At 38.9% G+C, this 21,801-nt stretch overlaps 4 protein-coding genes across 5 annotated transcripts; 2 read left to right on the forward strand and 2 right to left on the reverse strand.

The window, feature by feature from the left end:
* The first annotated feature begins 1,975 nt into the window (after nt 1–1,975).
* Nucleotides 1,976–3,019, forward strand: LOC103999180 (16.0 kDa heat shock protein, peroxisomal). The gene is made up of 2 exons (XM_009420846.3): nt 1,976–2,382; nt 2,470–3,019. Exons 1-2 carry the CDS (start codon nt 2,241–2,243, stop codon nt 2,763–2,765), a joined length of 438 nt encoding a protein of 145 aa, XP_009419121.2. The 5' UTR covers nt 1,976–2,240; the 3' UTR covers nt 2,766–3,019.
* Nucleotides 3,020–3,720: 701 nt separating this feature from the next.
* Nucleotides 3,721–9,059, forward strand: CAD1 (probable mannitol dehydrogenase). 2 transcript variants are annotated; one of them, XM_009420847.3, is made up of 6 exons: nt 3,721–3,847; nt 4,029–4,187; nt 6,917–7,030; nt 7,777–8,290; nt 8,390–8,543; nt 8,641–9,059. In XM_009420847.3, exons 2-6 carry the CDS (start codon nt 4,063–4,065, stop codon nt 8,841–8,843), a joined length of 1,110 nt encoding a protein of 369 aa, XP_009419122.2. In that variant the 5' UTR covers nt 3,721–3,847; nt 4,029–4,062; the 3' UTR covers nt 8,844–9,059. The 2 variants fall into 2 exon arrangements, with proteins under 2 accessions (XP_009419122.2, XP_018673792.2); XM_018818247.2 differs by lacking the exons at nt 3,721–3,847; nt 6,917–7,030 and having other exon boundaries at nt 4,039–4,187.
* A 2,505-nt stretch (nt 9,060–11,564) lies between these two features.
* LOC135650127 (E3 ubiquitin protein ligase RIE1-like) lies at nt 11,565–16,747 on the reverse strand. The gene is made up of 5 exons (XM_065169290.1): nt 16,214–16,747; nt 13,935–14,054; nt 12,897–13,029; nt 12,628–12,786; nt 11,565–12,007 (listed from the first exon to the last, which is right to left on the reverse strand). Exons 1-5 carry the CDS (start codon nt 16,696–16,698, stop codon nt 11,858–11,860), a joined length of 1,047 nt encoding a protein of 348 aa, XP_065025362.1. The 5' UTR covers nt 16,699–16,747; the 3' UTR covers nt 11,565–11,857.
* A 989-nt stretch (nt 16,748–17,736) lies between these two features.
* On the reverse strand, nt 17,737–19,299 carry LOC135650129 (vacuolar iron transporter 1-like). Its single transcript, XM_065169292.1, has 4 exons — nt 18,958–19,299; nt 18,533–18,618; nt 18,346–18,460; nt 17,737–18,280 (listed from the first exon to the last, which is right to left on the reverse strand). Exons 1-4 carry the CDS (start codon nt 19,224–19,226, stop codon nt 17,980–17,982), a joined length of 771 nt encoding a protein of 256 aa, XP_065025364.1. The 5' UTR covers nt 19,227–19,299; the 3' UTR covers nt 17,737–17,979.
* Nucleotides 19,300–21,801: the final 2,502 nt, after the last annotated feature.

Below are 21,801 nucleotides of genomic sequence, written 5' to 3' on the forward strand. Positions count from 1 at the left end.
CCATAAAAAGTAAGAGGGCTTGAGACCTATCATGAAAGCCTATATCACAAGTGATATATGGGTTTCTTACATGCCTCATATCTCATTAGTGAATTGAGTAAAGAAATTAGAGAGTATTTCTTTCTCCTCTTGATTGAGTCTGAGAAGAATTGAAGCCAAAGAAGTAGAGCTCAGACTCCTTTTGCAAGCTAAGCAAAAGAGCTAACCGAGAGCAACTTTAAGCAAGTATACTATTTTATTGAGTCTCTTAGTGTTGTTAGAAAAGTATAACACATAAAGGACATTTGAGATGCTATACAGTGACATTTGAGTGTGAAAGGCGATAATATGCTCTATTAGGTTAGTACTATTGTCAAAGGCAATCAGTGATGGAAGGCGAAAGTTCATCAGGATTAAATCCTTCTAGATGTTACGAGTGAATAAGGACTGACCCAAGGTGAGATTGATTAAATTTTCTCTTGCACATTATTGGAAATCTCGTTGCATCTCTTCTGGGCATTGGTTCATTTGTTGCAATTGGATCATCAAGGAGTCATCCATCGAATTTGTTAACTGAGACTCAGATTCAGGTAAAGTAATGTTATGGTGTAGCAATACATTGAATTTCATGAGCCTTAAACGATCCTTAGATGCCAGTACCGCATTGGATGGGTGGATCCATCGGTGCTAGTGAAAGTTGAAGTATTGATCGTAATTAAAATGATAGTATTGTTTGTTGGGCTAATTGAGGCAAGAGTAGGGCGATAGTTTGCATCATGTCTGTTAGCGTCTGCACCTATTGGATGAGGTCGTCCATGGGGGTGAAAGGTTTAGGTAATTGAATAGACGCCAATACCGCAATAACGTTTACATCGAAGTGAACACGTCCACGTGAGTGAAGGATGACAACTACCCCCTTGAGTAAAAAAATAATATCTCTTATAGGCAAGGCTTCCTCGTTAGAGTGTTTGTTAAGAGGATTGACAAGTGGATGTTCATGCGACATCAGGCCCTTCTAGCACAAAAAATATTAGAAAAAATCATCATTGATGTTAAGTCAACCTAGCATGATCCAAACTTGAGGGTGTAGGAGTATTCGAGGTGGTGATCGAGGTGGCTTCAAGGTAGAAGTGTCGAGCTCCCAAGGCGCCATCTATAGTAAAATTGATGTTAAGGGAAAATTTTTGACTCGATTTATCTAACACTCAAGTTAGTGATCAAGGTCTCGTATAAGTGTTTCTTAAAAAATAGCCCTCTGGTGTAACGCCAAGATTAACTTTTATACCTATCCTTGAATGAGATAATTTATTAATTGTCTTAATGTCATCCTCTTAACGTTTTATCTACATGAACAATAGGGGAGAGGCAACCTAGAACGATCGACCTTAAAATTTTATCCACGTAGGTAGATAGGTGGAGAGTTATCTGAATCTTTTACTTTTATTATAACTTTATATGATGATTATGTGTCGGATATCGATTAATCATTAATATATTTCCCAGTGATTGACCTTGTTGTTGTCAGAGTTAACTATAATATAAGAGCTAATGTTCTTGTGCAAGTAACATTTTCATTTGATCACAACTATAAATTTTCTACTGAAGGTTTTGAAACTAAAAAAAAAGGAGGGGTGTAATCTACTCTTAATAATAATATATATATATATATATATATATATACACGATATATTTTAAATATACAATTCTCAAAATAAGATATATTAAAATTAATAAATAATTAATAAACAAAACAAGCCAGGGAAAACAAATGAAACAATAATCCCTACCTCTGAGAACATTAATAATTGATAAATTTATTATCATTAGAATTAAAATAAAGAAATACAAAACTTTTGAAAAAGGATTTCTATATTGTATGGCAAAATTGTCGAACCGAGTAGCGTTGCTAATCTCCCTTTCCATAAACATAATATATTTGCGTTCAACAAAATATTATAACAAATTGAAAGCATTTCCTGCGACATTAATATTGCAACTGAGTCACTGTTGTTCGATTAACAAGACGGTTGATGATGACGCTAATGGTTCGCACCACGGCTCAAACCTTGCGTGATCAGTCCGCGTTCCTCGGTCGATCTCGTTGGATCTGGATTCGCGAATCCGGAAGCTTCTACCCTCCTCTTCTCTGGAATCCTCTTCCTCCCCGGCCCTTTATGACACGAAACCGTCCCGTTTAACGCCGATGTGAAAAGCCCAATCCGATCCTCGAAGAGAAAAGAAGAGAAGAAAGAAGAAGGCATATGGCGGACTCCACCTTCTTTGGTGATCCATTCCGCCGCTTTTTCTGGAGCCCTTTCGTCTGGTCCGGATCACCCTCCGCCCCCGCCGCCATGGACTGGCTCGAGACGCCTTCCTCCCACATCTTCAAGATCGACGTCCCAGGTACCGATTCTTTCCTCTTCGTCTTTTTCCCTTGGATGATTTCTTCTAGGGTTTGGAATCAGTGCATCCTGGAACTTGGGGGCTCAGGTTCTGGGAGAGACGACGTGGAGGTGCAGCTGGAGGAAGGGAACGTCATCAGCATCAGGTCGGAGGGCTCATCAGCGACGGCCGCGAAGGAGGAGCAGCAGCTCAAGGAGGTGGTGTGGCACGTGGCGGAGAGGGGGAGAGGGAGCTTCTCACGGCAGATTGCTCTGCCGGATAACGTGAGGGCGGATCAGATCAAGGCGCACGTCGAGAACGGCGTCCTCACCGTTGTCGTCCCCAAAGAGCCGATCCCGCCCAAGCCGAAGCCGAGGACGATCGCCGTCTCCAGCAAGCTCTGATGCATCGAAGAAGACCACGAGTAAATCAAATCGATGTCAGAAATTATTAGTGTTGGTTTAATGGTATCAACTCCTGTAGACGCTAAAGTGTTTTGATTGTGTTGATTGGGATATGTCGCAAGAGAATTTGTATGGGAACATTCAGATGGATGTCGCAAGTGTATTAAATGGGAAAACTGAGATAGATATGGGATGGTTTAAATTAAATTATAATAATTTTTAGGATCATAATATATATAATAATTCTTTTCGAATGTTATGAAAATTAAAGATTGTTTTTTTTATTGTTTTTTTTCTGTTAGGTAGTAGTTATCAACCAAAGGATGCCCAACAATTTAGGATTTAAAAGTTTCAACGTATCTTATGTTTTTTTATTTTTTATGAAGGGAATAAAATCATAAAGTGATTGATCAATTTTGCAAAGATAATAAATGCAATCGAGTTTGGATTTTTTTTTTTTTTTTTTTGATTCAATCTGATATGAATAGCTTGATTTTCCTCTTATGAATAAAGTTTTTTGTAAATCTATGATACAAATATAGGTTTGGATTAATCTATATTTTTAAATCAATAAAAATATAGTATTAATCGAGTGACTAATTAGTCACTTTTAATTTTACCCAAGTTTTTGGATATAATTGACTCTAAGGTACACGTGAAATTATTCGATTTAGATGTAATCGTAAAAAATACCTTTAAAGATTTGACGGACCTAATTGATATCGTAATCAGTTTGTCTCATCACAGGATAAGATAAGAATTGTCCCATCATACGATAAAGAAAAGCATGATTAGAAGACAATTGGTATCGTTTGACAACGAAATATTTTGGATGCTCATGCCCCACTCAAAATATCTTTTGTGTGCCGTCGAGAATGATCAATGCAACTAATGTGTGTATATGCATACATTCACATTAAATTCGTACATCACTCACTGGGAACTTAATATTCTGTTTGATCATACAAACGGATTTGATGATGAATAGATTTCTTCCCTCTTTTAGAGTTCTTTGCTTGTTGATTCTAATATTGTTGATGAATGAACACAAGCTAAGCAGGAGAATCAAAGCTTCAACACAAGTAATTTCGAGTGCCTATGCTCATTGAGATGACAGAAACAAATCTTTTTGTTTGTGTTGCTGAGATCATCTACACTGACCCTCACCGGCCATCATGTTTGTTTTATAGATTTCAATCTTAATAATTGAGTTCATGTAACGTGACATATATCCATAAAGAAATCAACCTTCCTATTGAATAGGGCGACTGTTGACCCACTGCCCACCTACAAGTAGATGCTGCCTCAGCTCCTCCAATACACCGAACGACAATTGGAGATGGAGAAGCAGCCACAGGTAGCCTTTGGATGGGCCGCCAGGGACGCATCCAGAGTCCTCGCTCCCTTCTCTTTCTCGAGAAGGTACTCTCTTTTCTCTTGTCGATCGAGTATTCTGGGTACTGTTGAAATAGAACCAAAGTGCTTTTCACATGCTTCTTCCTCACCTTGTATTGTCTTGTAGAGGCTGCGTTCTGTTTTGATTTATGGAAGGATGATACATTTTGGAGGTTTCTTGAAACCTATCCCACAAAAAAAAGAACGGCTTGCTGCAAAATATGAACTTGATAAGGACAGGATCCCTCGACTTGTTCCTGAACCTGAACCTGGCTCACCAGTAGCTACTGCTGTCTTAGGATCACCCCCAAGCCTGGTCTGGAATATCGATTTTGTGTCGGTGGTGTGGGGGTTGGAGCAAGAGTTAGGTCAAACTTTGATGTAGAACATCATCATCATCGTCATCCTAACTAGAACCTCTTCCCTTGTTTATGTCAGTTGTCCTTCAAAGGTTGGTCCTACTAGATGTGTCAAGTATCCGCTTTTTGTAGAGCCTAGAAATCATGATTGTTCGTTTCATTGGGTGTTTTTGCCCTGTTTCTACATCTCTGTTTTCTCATCCTTTATAGAGGTTGCTGTGAACTAGTTTCCCGATGATAGTTAGTTTAACTGAATGTTAGATCTTCTTGTTCTATAGGTGAAATGGAAATCTTTTATCAAGAATAATCTTGACAATTAGAAGTCACAAGCAAGAATTTCATCGTAAATGAGGTGGAAACTTGTGAATTATCCCTTTCAAATCTTCAACAGTTATTGACAAGTGAAACCAGTACAATGGGTTCCCCTTTCTTAGTACTCTATCCATCTTCCTATTTCTCACAGAATGTTTTCAAATGAGAGTTTGGGGTAACTCTGATCCGAATGTGGTGGAGGTGCATTTATGTCATTTGGTAAAGTTTCAAGTATGTCCTTGTGCAATATTGCTTAAAAATGATGTTTACCTCAAGCTAATAGTCTAACATCCCTAATAATTAAACTGAGGACAGTCTAAGTTTTTGAAAGAGGGCAGAATCCCTAATAATTTGGACAACACATCAGCAATCTACTGTTCATGGAGTGTAAAGTGAACCTTAGACTTATCTGCAATCACCTATTCTGACACAAAATGAATATCCATTTCTTTGTGATGATGGTACCGAAGTTCATTGGCACTTCCTGTGGTTTGAAAACTCAAATTTCTCCTCCCAATCCCTTTATCCAAATCACATCAGTGAATGCATGAGCCACCGTTCTATATTTGGACTTAGTTTTAGAAGAAGCAACACGTAGCTTCTTCATTACATGACCAAGACAACAAATTTGGCCTCATGAATAATACAAAATCCAGATTTGGAGCACTGAAATTTTCTACCAATATCAGAATAAGCTTGAAGAAGAAATTGAGATGTAGGTTAATATTATAGTGTAAAGTGCCTTGAAAATAATGAAGAATGGACTTTGTCATAGGAAGATTTGACTTATATGGGTTGATGCATGAATTGAGAAACCAGGTTGATATAACGAGCTAAATTAAGCCTCGTAAATATGAGATAGTGCAACAACGTTGCTCCTATTATCTCTAGGATCATTCAATGGTGAACCATCAAATTGACTTAATTATCTTAGTAACATCCATGTGTGCTGTTGTTAGATTTGTTGCATACTTGTGTTGACATAAGAACAATGCATTATAAGAAAATATGCATAAATCAATCTTTGATCGCAAACTCTTTTGCTGATGTACAATTAAAGAACTGACAACTTACTCCTATCAGCATTAAGAAACAGAACTGATTACATTGGATCGAAAACCAGATGCAAATAGATAATTGATGAATTCTTGAAACCCGGACTTGGGTGGTTTCTTGAAAGCACACAATGCCTTCTTTAACTGGCAAACTTGACTAGGAAATAAAAAGTGCACAAATCTTGGTGACTGTAAATTGGTTATTTTGAAACATCATTTAAGAATGCATTTTCAACATCAAGTAACCTCTCTGGCCAATTCAAGAAATAGCAGCACTAAGAACAGTACAAATAGTGATGGGTTTAATCATGGTATGCAATTTCAAATAGCACTATCCGGTACAGATGGTACGTACTGGTCTGACGGCATATCAGTACGCAGACTGTCTGTCATTGGACGGAACGTGCTACAGTTCTACACTGTAGCATTGCTACAGTACTATAGTAAGAGGAAGAAATATTTAAAACCACTCAGGACGCCCTGGTGTATCACTCGGTATGCCCTTGTGTACCGAGCGGTACACGGTACCGTACTGTAACGAGCCAACCTCGAAACATCGGTACGGTACAGTATTGCATACCTTGGGTTTAACCATTGAATCGAAATTTCATTAATTTTAGGTCATGTTTCTTAGCTTCTGTGCAACTTGTCAAAGTTACAACTAAAGCTTTTTATAGAAGTGACTTCACAATAATGTTACAAGTTAGTAGTCTAACACCAACTATTCTTATGTTTCTTAGATCTATGTTTTGAAAATTTACAATAAATCAAAATATTTCACAGAAAATGTGACTCTTTACATGTTCTGGCAAAGGGTCAGTTAGAGACAATATGAAAATTAAACTACTGCGATATATTGATTTATTGAATCCACTCCAGAAAACTAGATCTAGATTGAAAATAATCTATTCCCTGCTTTTATTATCAAAATAAATACTTTAATATTGTGAAGATCATGAGGACAATAATCTGTTTCATGAATTATATAGTACTGATGTGATGACATGATATGACTTATGCTGTTCTCTAGGGCCACAGGGGATGATGATGTTACCTTAAAGATCTTGTATTGTGGAATATGCCATACAGACCTTCACACTATCGAGAATGACTGGGGAAATGCCATGTACCCCGTGGTCCCAGGGTACAAATCTTACTTAGCTGTGTTTTTTTTTCATTTGCATTTCCAATTCCAGCAAATTTTTATTCGAGTGGTCCATTGTTTGGTATTGCTTCTTTCATGCCTTGTGTGTACGACTCTTTGGTCTTGACACCAAGCATTTCAGATCTGATCTGCTAGATTCAGCTGCAGAATTGAATTTAGTGCACTAACTATTGATCTAAGCTTTGATCATTTGTACCACTGGTGTCAAGTTCAGGAACAAAACAGTATATCTTACCTAGTTGCAGGGTTGTATGTCAGCTTTCCTCCTTCCACAAGGTTTGAAACCTTCTTTTTAGTGCATAAAACCTTAGCTTAATGTGCACCTACTTAAGAGCAGTAACGAAATACGTTCTTTATGTAACATTTTCTGTATCATGTCATTCAATAAGGAAATGGGACTTCTTTCTGTGATTTATTGTGTTTCTGCAGTTTCAGTAAATAACCTCCTAACAAATTTGGGATGGTGCAGATATATTCTGTGTAGTTAACTGCAGAATATAGATAAGCTCTTGCACCATATAATTCTGCCTATGCTACATGGATTTACCACCCATATTGGGCGTTTCTGTTCATACTATTTTTAACACATGTTCTTTGAACAATGCACTCACAAAACTGGATGTTTTCATTTGCTCTCAATCAATTGGTGACCAGTCTGATCTTCTAAAGAATATGCTCTGGTAATAGACTCTTGCAAGGATTTCTGAATTTGTTATTTTGCACAGACATGAGATCGTGGGAACTGTCATTGATGTTGGGCGCAATGTCCAGAAGTTCAAAGTTGGTGATAAAGTTGGTGTTGGCTACATGGTCGGCTCTTGTGGTTCTTGTGAAAGTTGCAGTGAGGAATATGAAAACCATTGCTTCAAAATGATAACAACATCCAATGGTGTCTACCATGATGGGGCAACAACCTATGGAGGATTCTCAGATATGATAGTTGTCAATGAGCATTTTGCAGTACATATTCCTGATAACCTGCCCCTGGAAAAAACTGCACCATTGTTGTGTGCCGGAGTTACAGTATATAGCCCAATGAAACACTTTGGTCTCAATGAGCCTGGAAAGCACTTAGGAGTCGTAGGGCTTGGTGGGCTTGGCCATGTCGCTGTGAAGTTTGGCAAGGCTTATGGTATGAAAGTTACGGTGATTAGCACATCGCGGAACAAGGAACAGGAAGCAATCCAGCACTTAGGAGCTGACTCATTTTTGGTGAGCAGTGATCCTGACCAAATGAAGGTAAAATGCATTATAAACACAGGAATAAATTGGATAGATAAGTATCTTCTTTTAGTTACAAACTTACAAATTTTTTCTTATGGTTTTTGGGTGGCATAGGCTGCCACTGGCACTATGGACGGCATCATTGATACAGTCTCTGCCTTTCATCCAATTGCACCCTTGCTCTTCCTGTTGAAGGCTCGTGGAAGGATGATCCTGGTGGGAGCACCAAACAAGCCACTGGAGCTACCATCCTTCTGCTTAATCCAGGGTATGCATCTATTATCCTTTTACAGAACAGCTTCTAAAGTACTTTTTTGTGGCCTGGATCAGATGGTTTGCAGATATCTTTCTCTTGATATTGTCAGGAGGGAGGATGTTGGCTGGAGGTAGTGTTGGTGGAATGAAGGATACCCAAGAAATGATAGATTTTGCCGGGAAGCACAACATAACTGCAGAAGTTGAGGTTGTCGGAATGGACTATGTCAACACTGCCATGGTGAGACTTGCCAAGGGTGATGTCAGATATCGATTCGTCATTGATGTAGCAAACACTCTCACTACTGCCTAGAACTCTTAAGCATCTTCATGACTAGATATGTTATTGAATATGAGTGCTGCTGCTTGTTCTTGTGTATTGTTTAAGGTTCTTAGAATAACAATTTGAATCTTCAAACTGAAAGCACTCTTCCCATGCTTTTGGGATAAATGTTTGTATTTGTTAATTTGGATACTGTGTGTTGTCTTTGTTCTTAATATGAACTGAAAACTTGCCTGCTGCTATATATATACATGAATACAAAGAGAGATGTGTTCATTTATTAAAAAGAAAGAAAACTATACTGGAAAGGAATTTAATGCACATCATAATAATCCATCCACTCCATTGCAGGCACCAAATATGTTTGACATGTGTTGAATTATCAACTGCACCTTTTTTTTTCCCTCCCACTGCAACATTAGCATTGACTTCCTCGGATGGTGAGGGGTTGTCAAGATCAGATGCATAAACACAAGTAATTTGTAGGATAATTTTGTGTGCATCAAGACCATATTGCTGAAGTAGTTTACTTTTTATCTCCTTTGTCTACTGGATAGTACTGTATTTATGTTCCTGTCTTGTGTCTTGAATCTAACTGATACTAAAAATTTAGCCTGAAACAAGTTGGTTAGAAGAACTTTCATGTAATATTAACTATTCTGTAACTCCATCTGTATGATTTGAGCTTCCACCTTAGGTTAAATCAACTATCAAAGAGTACTTTTTGTTTTGTTTTGAATTTATCACTAGTGACCTATGTACTATATAATATTTGGGGGGTTTATGATCAAAATATCACAACTGATATATATATATATATATATATATATATATATATATATATATATATATATATATATATATATATATATCATTTTTTATTTATAATCATATAAAAAATTTAATTGGTCTTACCTAAATCATGCAACACCCTTATGTATCAGTGTACAAAATGTTAATATTCTTAAAATCTTTTATGATCCCTTAAGATTATGTAAAAGAGAAGACGAGTTTGAGGAAACGTTCAACTTGAGATCTGCAAATAATCATTTCAGCAAATAATTGACAAATAATGCAATTAAAATTATAGACTTCCCAACGGTTATACAATAAATGGTCCAAATTAATCTATCAAGATAAAAAATACTCATAAGTGCCCACATGATGATGCTGTAGAATCAGACAGGAAATCAATATTGGACACTACCCTAAAAGTTCCAGGCATATGCCACTTAGGTATTTTCTATATGTTATGTTGGTTGACACTTTGCACCATTTTATGAAGATAAAATATTCTACTATTTAGATAATTTATTTCTAAATAATTTTATTTCTAAACTTTTGTTTATCAATAAAAACTAATGAAAATGGGATTGCTGGTACGTGCAAGAGGATATCACATGTACATCTATTAATATGCATGCATGTCTGCAGTTGACAGTTTGCACCGATAGATGGTTTGAAGTTTTATGTGATATCAAAATCATTTTCTGTTTCTACGTAACTTTTTAGAATTAGCAAACCTTTGATCAGTGTAACTTAATTGATGTATTCTTTCTCATCCATCTGACAATCCTGCTAATCTTGTGGTTCCTACTTTCCTTAATGGAGACAATTGTAGCACTTGGCGTTGACCTATCAAGATGGATCTATCTGTTAAATACGAGCTTGTTTTTTTGGATGGTATTATTTATCACTCTCATTCATATTCCACTGAAGTCGTACCTTCGTCTTGCAGCAACATTACGAAGCTTTTCATGGCGTTTGATATATCAAACTTTCATAGATGAATTTATTAGATTACCATCAGACTAATGTTTTAGGTATAACAAAAGATGTTTTCACCTTCTCCACTATCTTGAAAAAGTCATGTGGTTGCTTGTGGGTTTTGGTGACATATTTGTCTACTAGAAGCTAAGTTCTTTTGATGTGTAACTCATCTTCATCTAACAAGGCTTACAAGCTTGTATTTGCGGAATAACATCAATGTGTGCTCTGCATATCACCCACTCCAAATGTTGCTACGTCTGTCAAGCACAAGTTTAGCCACCAAAAATTCTACTACTGCTGCTGGATTTCAGTATGAACATTGTGGCAAATTAGGACACTCAAAAAGTCATTGCTATTCTCTTCGTGGCTATCCACCATAAAGTGTTAAGAATGTGCAATCTACTACTCTTGCACTAAAAATATATTCTTCCTCTGCATCAACATTCACCCATTCACCAAGGAGCAAATATGCCAATCTAGACTCTAAGGGTACCAGTGTCATTTCGGGGCGTTTGCCTTCGGCCCCCCGGTGCGTGCTTGCGCTTGAGCTCAGGCGTGCGCCTGAAGTGAACCATGCTAGATTCAACTTGGGCTTGAAGCAGTTGATTTGACTGAACCATTTCAGCCAACTAATAGCATTGTATCTTGTGCAGTTTCTGATAGCAGAGCTAAGCAGCAGCAGAAGTTTTGAATCATTCACATACCAAACAAGGTACAAAGATGAGATGGACTTCGAAAAATCATTCGAGCACACGTAAATATATCATTCACTCTTTTTGTGCTGAAAAAGTAATTTCACAAAACGAAGAAACTCAAGTGCAGCTTTTCAGTATATCTCGATAAACTATATAAACTTCAGTACGGTAAATCACGATATCCGTGTCTTGTCAAAGCTAAAATTTCAAGCAGTTCTGCAACTGCTAATAGGTGTAAGAGCAAGACCAAAAAGATTCCTTTAAACACAATCATTTTGACCACAAGTAACAGAAACGTAAGATGTATAACAGATCTATTTACATCCTTAACTCACTGGAATGTTACAGTCATACAATACAAGGTTTTGGAATACCAAAAAGATGCATAAAGAGTTTGTAGATATCCTCTTCTCGGAGAAAGGGCCTTTTGCATAGAAGAAATTTATAAGCTAGAGAGCATGCTAAGTCTACGGCCTTTCAGAAACTCTCTCTTCAATCTTAGAAGAGGCTTTACATTTGCTACCAAGTATTTACACCATGAAACAGCATGATTAAGCTGATTCTAGTCCATCAGTATAGTCAGCCATTGAGGATGTGATATTTGCAAAGAGGGCAAGTTGCATTGATACGAAGCCATTTGACAATGCATGAAGAGTGGAAATGATGATTGCAGGGAAGAGCAAGTAATAGTGTTCCATCTTCATATGAAGAAAGACATATACAACAGTCCTAGGAAAATAAAGGGAAAAAAGAGTAAGACAGAAAACCTAACTTTTTAGCACCCTGCTATGACTAGAAAATGATAATATCCACCCATGATAAAGATTAACCTAATACTATTTGATACTCCAGATTTTAGCAAGCAAACAATTGTAAATAAGCTCCAGTGGTTCACTACCACACATTACACATTGAAGAGAGACATTATAATAACCTAAATACAAAAAAAAAAAAAAATGCAAACTGTGAAGGCAGTTGATGGTTATCTGAGGAACTATCCAGATATGATCCAAATAGTCACTAATGGTGATAGACAAGTGTAGTTATAATGGAACTTTGAAATTGCAACATGATGGTCCTTTCCAAAGAGGACTGTTATCAGTTTGAGCTAGACATATTAAGCTTCCCATTTAAATGGATGACAGTCTGAACATTTTTTCCATCAATCTACAACAGATATAAACGGTAGGATAACTTGAAAGTATGAAGCTCTACTGCCAAATATGCCTACAGAACTGGCCAACATGATTTCTAACAACGATCATGATGGAAAAATGTAAGCAAGAAGTCTACTTTAAAGAGATCAAATCATGGATAAAAGGGAAATATTGACAAGTTAAACTTTTTACCGCATCCTCACGCAGAAGAACACGTTCACCCGTCGAAATATCATGGTTGTTCAAAATTGGAACCATTAATCCTTCCTCGAATGTCTTCTGCCCATCACTACAAGGTTCAGAATACCTATATCTTGGAAGGATGCTGATATCTGAATCCGATGCACCTTCCTTCGTACACATAAAGGGAGCCATGGAAATAGATTAGCCGAATAAAAAACAAGCTAGTACCCAAAGCACCCTTTTGAACAGCGAAAAAACCAAAAAACTTCCATTCTCACCTGGCCTATCACAGCACAAAGTATTGCGATGACACAAGGCAAGCAGCAGCAGAGTGCAATTCCAATGACGCAGGCCAAAGCAATACAGAAGATTGCAAAGAGTGCATCAAATGTGAGAAAAACCACGGTCAACCTGTCCAAATCCATGAAGTAGACAAAAAAACCTTTTACCTCGCTTTTACAGAATCTGACTTCTCAAAGAAATCTAGGTTCTATTATGGTCAAATTTATCAGTCACTCAAGTCACATAATTGTGAATGAGAAACTGTGACTTGTGAACCTGATATATAAATATACTGATCATCAATTTTGATCAGGAGAGGATTTCAAGCAATCATATGAAAATGAAATAAGATTGCTCAGATTAATTGCCAGTCAAAATGACACGAAGTTCTTCAAAATAGGTAAAAGGCTAGCAAATTCAAGGAATTAAAGGATACACCAGATAATAACTAAATCTTAGCAAAAGAAAGAACTGTGACTACTATCATTTTTATTAGAAGCATCAGAAATATTGGCATTGCCATGGTAAACATGAAATGAAGAACTTGCTGACGTCAGAACTGTGGATTGTTCTCAAGTCAAATAAAAAAAACTAAAATTTTGTAGTACCCGGTGAGAGAAAACTCTGAGTCATCTGTGACCTGTAAAGCTCCATTTAATAGACAGACTAAGCTAAAAGAAAGTGCTATCTGAACACCAGTTGACGAGATCAATGTCTTCAGTCATGGTTGCATCATACGGTTCGGGAACAAAGCCAAAAGCAACCGTAGACATGTTTACAAGCCAAGTTGCTACTTTAGGTTGATGACTGACGGCTCATAAATCTTCTCATATCAAAAAGAGAGAATTACATCATCCCATAGTATATTAAAAAAGGGAGTAAATGTTAAATGATGTTAGTGGTATAAAATCATATTAATGCAGGCTTAGCCATATCATATCATTCAACAATAACAAGTTAAATGATGTTGAAACTAGTATGGGTTACTCAAACAAGAGAAAAGGCAATAAGGAAATGATATTTGGTAGATTTACCAGTAGAGTGTTGGAGCATTCTTTAAGAGAGCTTCACCACCAGAGACCACCCAACAAAAGCCAACAATCCACCAAATAAAGGAAGCCATAGTATTAATAGATTCACATCGTTTGGAAATGCTGTGCACCGGTCGCCATCAACATTAGGAACAATGAATGAACATCAGAATACTTTTATAAGCCTTCATATAATGAACACTTGCTCATTTGCCAGAGTGTTTAAAGAAGAATTGAAAATAAAAGACAGATAGCACTTACCTTTATCAACTGAGATAATAAAAGGACTTAAAATTTTTAAGTACAGTTGAGATTGTGGGATTCATAGTTGTTTTTTTGCTTACAGAAGTAATAGCATATATTGACCCTCCCCAGATCCATAGTTGTGGGAGCCTTGTGAACTGGATCACCCTCTTTAGTAGTTGGGGGACTCAGAACATGTCATGTGATTAATATTACTGCAAACACTTAATCAATATTAGCTAATCAAGGAAAAAGACATAAAAAGATAAAAAAAGAACCGTGTTCACAGTTGGACCCCAATAACTAACAGCCGGTACATATCGATTGGTGTCAATTACATTCCTTAGTTCCATGTAAAAAACAAATTCATTTTCTTCACCAACATTGATATCCTTTCCAAAAACTAGAAGTTGGAAAGGACAGGGTTGTAAATAGAGGAAGCGATCCTGCAAAAGAGTTTTGACATCCACTTTGGTCACAAGGTCAATTTGAGGGGTGAAAATTAGATACAGTGCAGAATAGACCCAATTTGAACTCTGGATTGAGTCAAACTAGCTAAGTTTCAACCAAATTCAAAATATGGGACCAAGAAAATACTTTTGAGCCTTAAGATTCATACAATCAGCTTTAAATAATAATGGACAGAAGGTTTTTCGAAATAGTACATGATAAAGTAGGAAACAGCTTGAACAAAAAGTTCTCTGCATGCTAGGAAAGCAAAACTAGCTTTGAAACCTTATTTGAAAGGAGAGGAGGGTGGATTGGACAAGGATTTGATTCCAAAAGGCTGATTAGACAAGGATTTGACCCAAAGATAGCGAGAGGATTTAAGGACCTTTCCCCTATCAAAGCAGTAGTATGCCATGTTTCGTGGCTGAATCCATGATCCACATAGTCTGCATTATTATTTGGGCTCTAATTATGGTTGCTCAGTTGTATAACGGAGAAAAAATCTGAAGCAAAATCAATGGATTTGATTTAATTTGAATAATTAGTTATTTTCAGCTTGTTTCTCATGTCAAGAATAGATTATCTAGAGAGGACTAGCACTGAATTCCAGGCAGAACTTTTGGGTACAATTATCCCTATAGATAAACTCTTTCCTTCTTATAAATTATTCTCCTCCAACTAGTGAAAACATCAACAGAAGGGCCTCAACCTATGATTCAAGGAAAAAGACATACACGTATTGACAAATGGTTTATAAGACCCAACTTAAGAGTCACTTTGAAGACACCACGTATCAGTTAGGAGAAAGTTTCAAATGGTGTAAAATGTAAACAATGTAGTTAATAAAATAAAATAAAATAAAAATTCTGTTGACAGCATTCGTTAGAAATAGCTGATTATCCCAAGCATGAATTCCAGAGGGTCAATTCACATCCTAAATGAATCAAAGAGACTAATCAACGTGTAAATCTCAAGATCTTAGGTAGTTTAGGCATCAGTTTTGAATTCCTGGGATTTTACCAAGAATTTCAAGTAGAGCCCAAACTCCAAAATGGAAATGGTAAGGGCCAACATAAAGTAATTACAAGAGTCCGAGTTCCATTTGATATAAATATCAGATGACATTGTAAACATTTAAGTTCAAGAAAAAAATAACAAAACAATTTCAGTTGACATTATTGTTAGCAACAAAACAAAATAATATACCACATGAATGGTTTTCCTTGAAACTCAGACCTAAAGCATCTAACACTAAAATCAACTAGAGCAAAAATAATCGAACGATTTAAATGTATGGCATGCCCTAAAAACACTTTAAAAAATTAACTTATTTTGTGGTCCACGCACAAAAAATTGCATTTTTAGAGGAACATTGCGTTGGGATGATCATGATTCCCTTTTTCCCTAAAGTTTCACCATGCATTAGATTTAATTATAAACCCTTGAAGCACTAACAAGGTTTAACACACGCAATGGCCACAATTCTCTAATCTCACAACAGAAGAAAGTCTTTTAGCTTAATCCTTAACAATTGCCACAACAAAATCACTAGTTCTATCAAGAGTCAAGCATATGTAGATGTGCAATACCTAGCACGGCGTCCACTTCCAACTTCAGGAGGAGCTGCATCGTCCTCGCTATCCATCGCATCAGATTCCGACAGCGTCTGCTCCCTGTCGCCTCCCCCACCTTCTAGCCTCCTTTCTCCACCGCTCCGCCGCCGCCGCCGGGTGTACTCCCCCCAGACGAACACCACGTGAATCAAGCACTGGAGCGCGTATCCCAGGAGCCAGACACGGACCGGGGTGTTGGGCCGCTCGTGAGTGGTGGCGCAGAGCACGGCGGCGGAGGCGGCGGTGAAGACCAGGTTCCAGGCGATGTCGAGCACCACCACGGGCCGGGAGTAAGCCCAATCGGCCCGCCGCTCCTGGAGATGGAGTGCGGCCGTTCCACGGACCAGCACGGAGGGGCCCCCGCGGGGACCGGCGGCGCGGCCGAGTAGGGCAGCTAGCGGGGTTGGCTGGGCCGGCCGGAGGCGGACCGAGTCTGACGACGACGACTCCTGTGGCTCCATTCACCTTCTGACGACCTTCTTTTGGACCGACATGTATGAATTTATTGTGTGCGCGTAGATAACTCGAGAAGGATTGCTTCTTTTTGGAGGAAAAATTATTGGAGTAGTTGATGGTGATGTGATGGATACGTAGAGGTTCGATTTGGTGCCCCAATTGAAGAAAGCAGCATCATTTGTCCATGTAAATTAAGGAGAGCAAAGCACTCAATCAAACCAGTTCGCATCGAACCATTAATGGTTGAATCGAGCTTAATCGATCTTTTTCTGATCGATTCAATCGGTTCGAATCGAATCATTAACGATCGATTCGAAATAAACTAAAAATTATTTAATCTGGATCGATTTAATTAAAGTAAGATAGATCCAAATGACATGTCATGCTTTAAATATTCGCTTGACCGAGTCAAAGGACATCTCGGTGGTGTCATTTTTTGCTATGGGTTCAATGCACCCACCGGTTGGCGGCGTCCCGTAGCCTTGTCGACGTGGAATCCGATAGTGCAGCGGAGGATTAGCACTGATTACAACACTTGGGCTTTAGCCCGAATGAATAGGGTTGGAGTGGGTCACTTTCAACGCGAACTGGGATGAGAAAGAGGGCCGCTTGTCATACTTGACCAGTCTCCGATGGCCATATAGTGTTGGATTCTGCTAAGTCAACGTAGAGTTATTGCCCATGAAGAGACATCATTCATCTTGAGGCCTCTTTGCTGTCTGCTTTGACGTTTCTGTCTGAAATAAGGAACAGTCATCTTCTTCACGTGATGCATGCGGCATTGGGATGAGATTCTCACCAGAAAAGGCCACAATATATGTTCACAGTTAAAGCCAGAGATCCATCGAGACACACCCTCTGTTCGTATGTGCACTGCCAGAGACAATAAATTAATTATGTTCTTCAGTGGAGCTCCCAACTCAAAATATTCTGTTGAGGTGGCCATGTCCTGATCAATACGATAAGTTATCATCCCCTACTTTGCAAATCACATGCCCCTTTGGTAATCCTTCATTCATAAGTTTATTTTCTGAGATACCAAGTCCAAGCAAAAGGCTAATATAGCTTTCTATTTTGTCCACGATAGCCAACAACAGAGTTGTCCTACTTGTCAACTACAAAAGCACCAGGACTACTGCATCCCATGGTGTAATCTTACATATCATAGCCTTCAATTACTGAATCAACTGACGTGATGAAACAACACTCCAAGCGGCAAGCACCTTCAAGTCTAAAGGCCATACGTAGGGGTGCACAGGAGCCGCGCACCGCGTGCAGGGCGGCCCTCAGACGGCTTGGACGGCTTTGGCCAAGGCGTAGGCGGCGGCGGATGCGAGCGCGCCGATGAAGGCGGTCTGGACTGCACTCAGGAAGGGGCGGTTCCCGGTGAAGCGGCCCTTGATGTAGCCGAAGAAGAGCAGCGCCACCAGGGTCAGGCCGATGGACGTGAACATGGCCTGGAGGGCGGTGGGGATGAAGACGTAGGGCAGGAGGGGCACCATGCCGCCCACCACGTACGACACAGCGATCGTTACTGCGCTCTCTAGTGCCCTCCTCGGGTCTGGCTTCTCTAATCCAAGCTCAAATCTGAAACCACAAATTAGTGACACCAAATGATGCCTCTATAAAGAAATTTCATGAGGAGCACTTACTTCATCATGAACTCGAGCCAGGCCTGTGGCTTCTTCCGCAGCGAGTTGACGATCGGACCGTACTCGTGCGGCTCCAGGCCGTACTGCGACAGTAACTCGCCGACCTCCGCTGCCTCTGCGATCACGAAACCACCGCCTGATCAGCATCTAACGGCCCATACTGATGGGACGGCGTAGCTGCACTTACCGGTGTCGGGGACGGTGATGATCTCCTCCTGCTCCCGATTCAGCTCCCGCATGTAGTGATCCGCCTCGCTTTTGGCCGCCAGGTACCTGCCACGTGGAGAGACGATCAGCCGTGCGTTCTATGATCGCCCGGTACAGAGTGCTTGGCCCGCCGTTACGATAAGCGGCGATGACGTTCCATTTTCGGATATATATATATATATATATATATATATATATATATATATATATATATATATATATATATATATATATATATAGCAATTTCATATGCAATTATCTTCCAATCAACTGTAACTATTAATAATTCGGGTAATAATATGGTGAAAGAAATATACGCAATAAATTGCTGTTATATTCGGAAAAAGTATATGCATAAACATTAAAGCAACAGCCAAGAAGGGGACGGCGGAAGAAGTTACCGACCCGCCGAGGCCCATGGAGATGGCGCCGGCGGCGACCTCGGCGAAGCCTGCGGTGAGGATGAGAGAGGAGGGCGCGTTGGCGCCGGAGAGGCCGGCGGCGAGGGCGAATGGGACGGTGAGGCCGTCGGAGACGCCCATGATGACGTCCCGCACCATGTCCCCCGCCGTGAAGTGCTTCTCCTTGTGCTGCGCCAACAGCTTCTCCGTCGCTGCCGGCGACGACGACGATGACATGATTCGGCCAACCGCCCATCCGTCTTCCGGCGCCATTAGATGGATCTCTGGTTCTGCGTTTTCTCGTGTCCTTGTCAAAGCTCGAGAGGGCAGTGTTGGAGACTGAGGTCGGATTCGTGGGACGGGGAACTCTTATATTGCGAAGTCAGATAATAAGACACAATATTGTGACTTTATTACCATAGTGCCATCTTCTTTTAAAGATTTTTTTCCAATTCATTGCCAATAAAAAAGTATTTTTCTATTACCAAAAAATAGTGACTTGAATTTTTATTAGTTATTATCTAAGACATGACAATCATAGTGAGCATTTGGGAGGTTTTCCATTGGTTTGAGTCACTGTTTACAGCAATTGCACATGCCTAGTGGATTTGAGTACACCTCTTTTTCTTTCTTTGTCGCATATCTAAACCTACTCAGTGGAATTTCCTATACATGACCTCCATATATTTGATGGATTTTTTACAGCGAGAGCAATATAGTCTTAGATTAGCGAACATAAACTGTGTTCTTGTGCATCTACCAACACAACCAATTTTCCAGAACACACTAGAAAAATTAGGAAACTTGGGGTCACAAAGTTGAAATATGAAGAACAAGTAAATATCTTATCGTCTCCTCCGTGATCTCACCTTCATAAATGTCCGAAGCCATTAGCTTGCGCCACTCCCTACGGGCGCGTGGCCGCCACGAGGCTACAGTGCGGGCATGCGCGCCACTCAGCAAAAGGTGGGCTTAATGCTTGCCAGCAGAGCTGTTGGATGAAGACTCGGACACGAAGACAAAAGAAAAGGCCAACTTGACAACTCGGTATACACGAGCATCAGAAGGATGTGGCCATTTGGGGTTGACGAGCACATGGCCAAGGTTGTGGGCCGTTCGGTATAAAGCTAGATTGACTGACACGTGTTGGATTATCAATATCATGATGGACACCTTAGCAATATAATACGTGGCCAACACTTCCATTGTTGATCGGTGAAGTCTGAAGTGACCGCATGAGCTTAAAATTCGTCGCACCTATCATTTACAAATTTGATCAGTCATAAATTCATAACTATATCTTTGATTTTTCTCATTTGATTAAGAACATACAGATTTAATTAATTGGATTTCTCTATATCGTTTGGAGACCGCGATGTAGTGGTTTACTATATCCATAGTCGATAAGTCAAATAATTTCATAATAATTCACTAAATCAGAAGGAGTTCTAACATGTATGATTCACGATGAACTCGATATTAGGCTTAGAGTAGACATTACAATAAGTAGAGATTCAATGACCTTTTTTATCAACGATATTCTAAAAAAAAAAAAATTGAATTTGAGTAACTCTTTAGATAAGACAATCAAAATCTAATATTATGATGCTTGTACGGAACTTAGATCCAGCTACCAACTCCATAAATTAGTCGAGTAGAGAAATTTGGGTGCTTGATCTTAGACATGCATGCATGCAATCTCATTTATATATTTAACTATGTGACGAAAAGAAGTTAAAAGCTAAAATATTTTGAGGTCCTTCGAACATGCATGCATGCAAGCAATCAAAGCAGGCAGTGGCAGTTGCAGTGCGAGTCATTGTCAAGCGCGTGTTCTTCACGGAACCAATTAAATAGTGTCTCTATGTTTAGGTGATGAAACCACGGGCAGCAGTCATCAACTTCTCACATAGCACCATCACTGGGTGATCTCGATTACATATCCATCCGTTTACTCATCAACAATATTTGATTGATTGATAGGGATGCTAATTCGATATCAATCGTTTATCTTTTATTGACGTTAGAAACGATCGAACTCAAGATGTATCGAGTCTCTTTGATACTTAAGTTAGTTTAAGAGTTGAGTCAAAAATAATAAATCCAAAAGCACTGATTGAATTAAAGCCATTATATCTGTTTAGGAACTTCTATGAGAATACAATCGACAAGTGCATCAACACGGAAGATGTAATTATTTGCCTATCATCATCACACATAAAACTCTTGTAGTTTCTCTTTGTCATTGTCAAAGAACAATGACAAGTTGAACGATGCAATAATATTACGTACAAGTAAATTGGTGTCTCGAAACAATCCTTTGCGACAAAAGACTTAGTGCTTCATATTTTAACTACTGCATATGGTACTGATTTGGTGAAACTTGTTGTCCGCAGATCGAATCATCTAACGATAAACAATGATGTCGAGCATTTTTCTATTCACCGGCACGTTATCATAAATGAAAGAAAAGAAAAATAAGTTCAAGCACGCAAAAAATGACTAATAAAGTCAACAAATTATTTCAAAAGTGGAAGATGGGACGGCAACAATTATTAGTTATTTGTTTGATGAAAAGTACTGCAGTATATGCTTTGAATGGAGAAGTTCATTTAGATTAGAGAACAAGTTATCTCGAGTCATGAAACTAAATAAAAGAGAAGAGAGAGAGAGAGAGAGAGAGATGAGTCGAGTGTGACATTTGGTGGGTGGGTGATGATGAGACACAATGATCAATATAACTCATGAAAGAATAAGGTAGACAATGATGGAGTGCGGCCGCCAGAATTCGCATGATAAGATTGAGCAGCTGAAATATTGATGGTTACATCACGAGTACTTTACGAAG

The sequence above is a fragment of the Musa acuminata genome, chromosome BXJ3-9 (genome assembly GCF_036884655.1).
Source record: "Musa acuminata AAA Group cultivar baxijiao chromosome BXJ3-9, Cavendish_Baxijiao_AAA, whole genome shotgun sequence".
NCBI classification, from domain to species: Eukaryota; Viridiplantae; Streptophyta; class Magnoliopsida; order Zingiberales; family Musaceae; genus Musa; species Musa acuminata.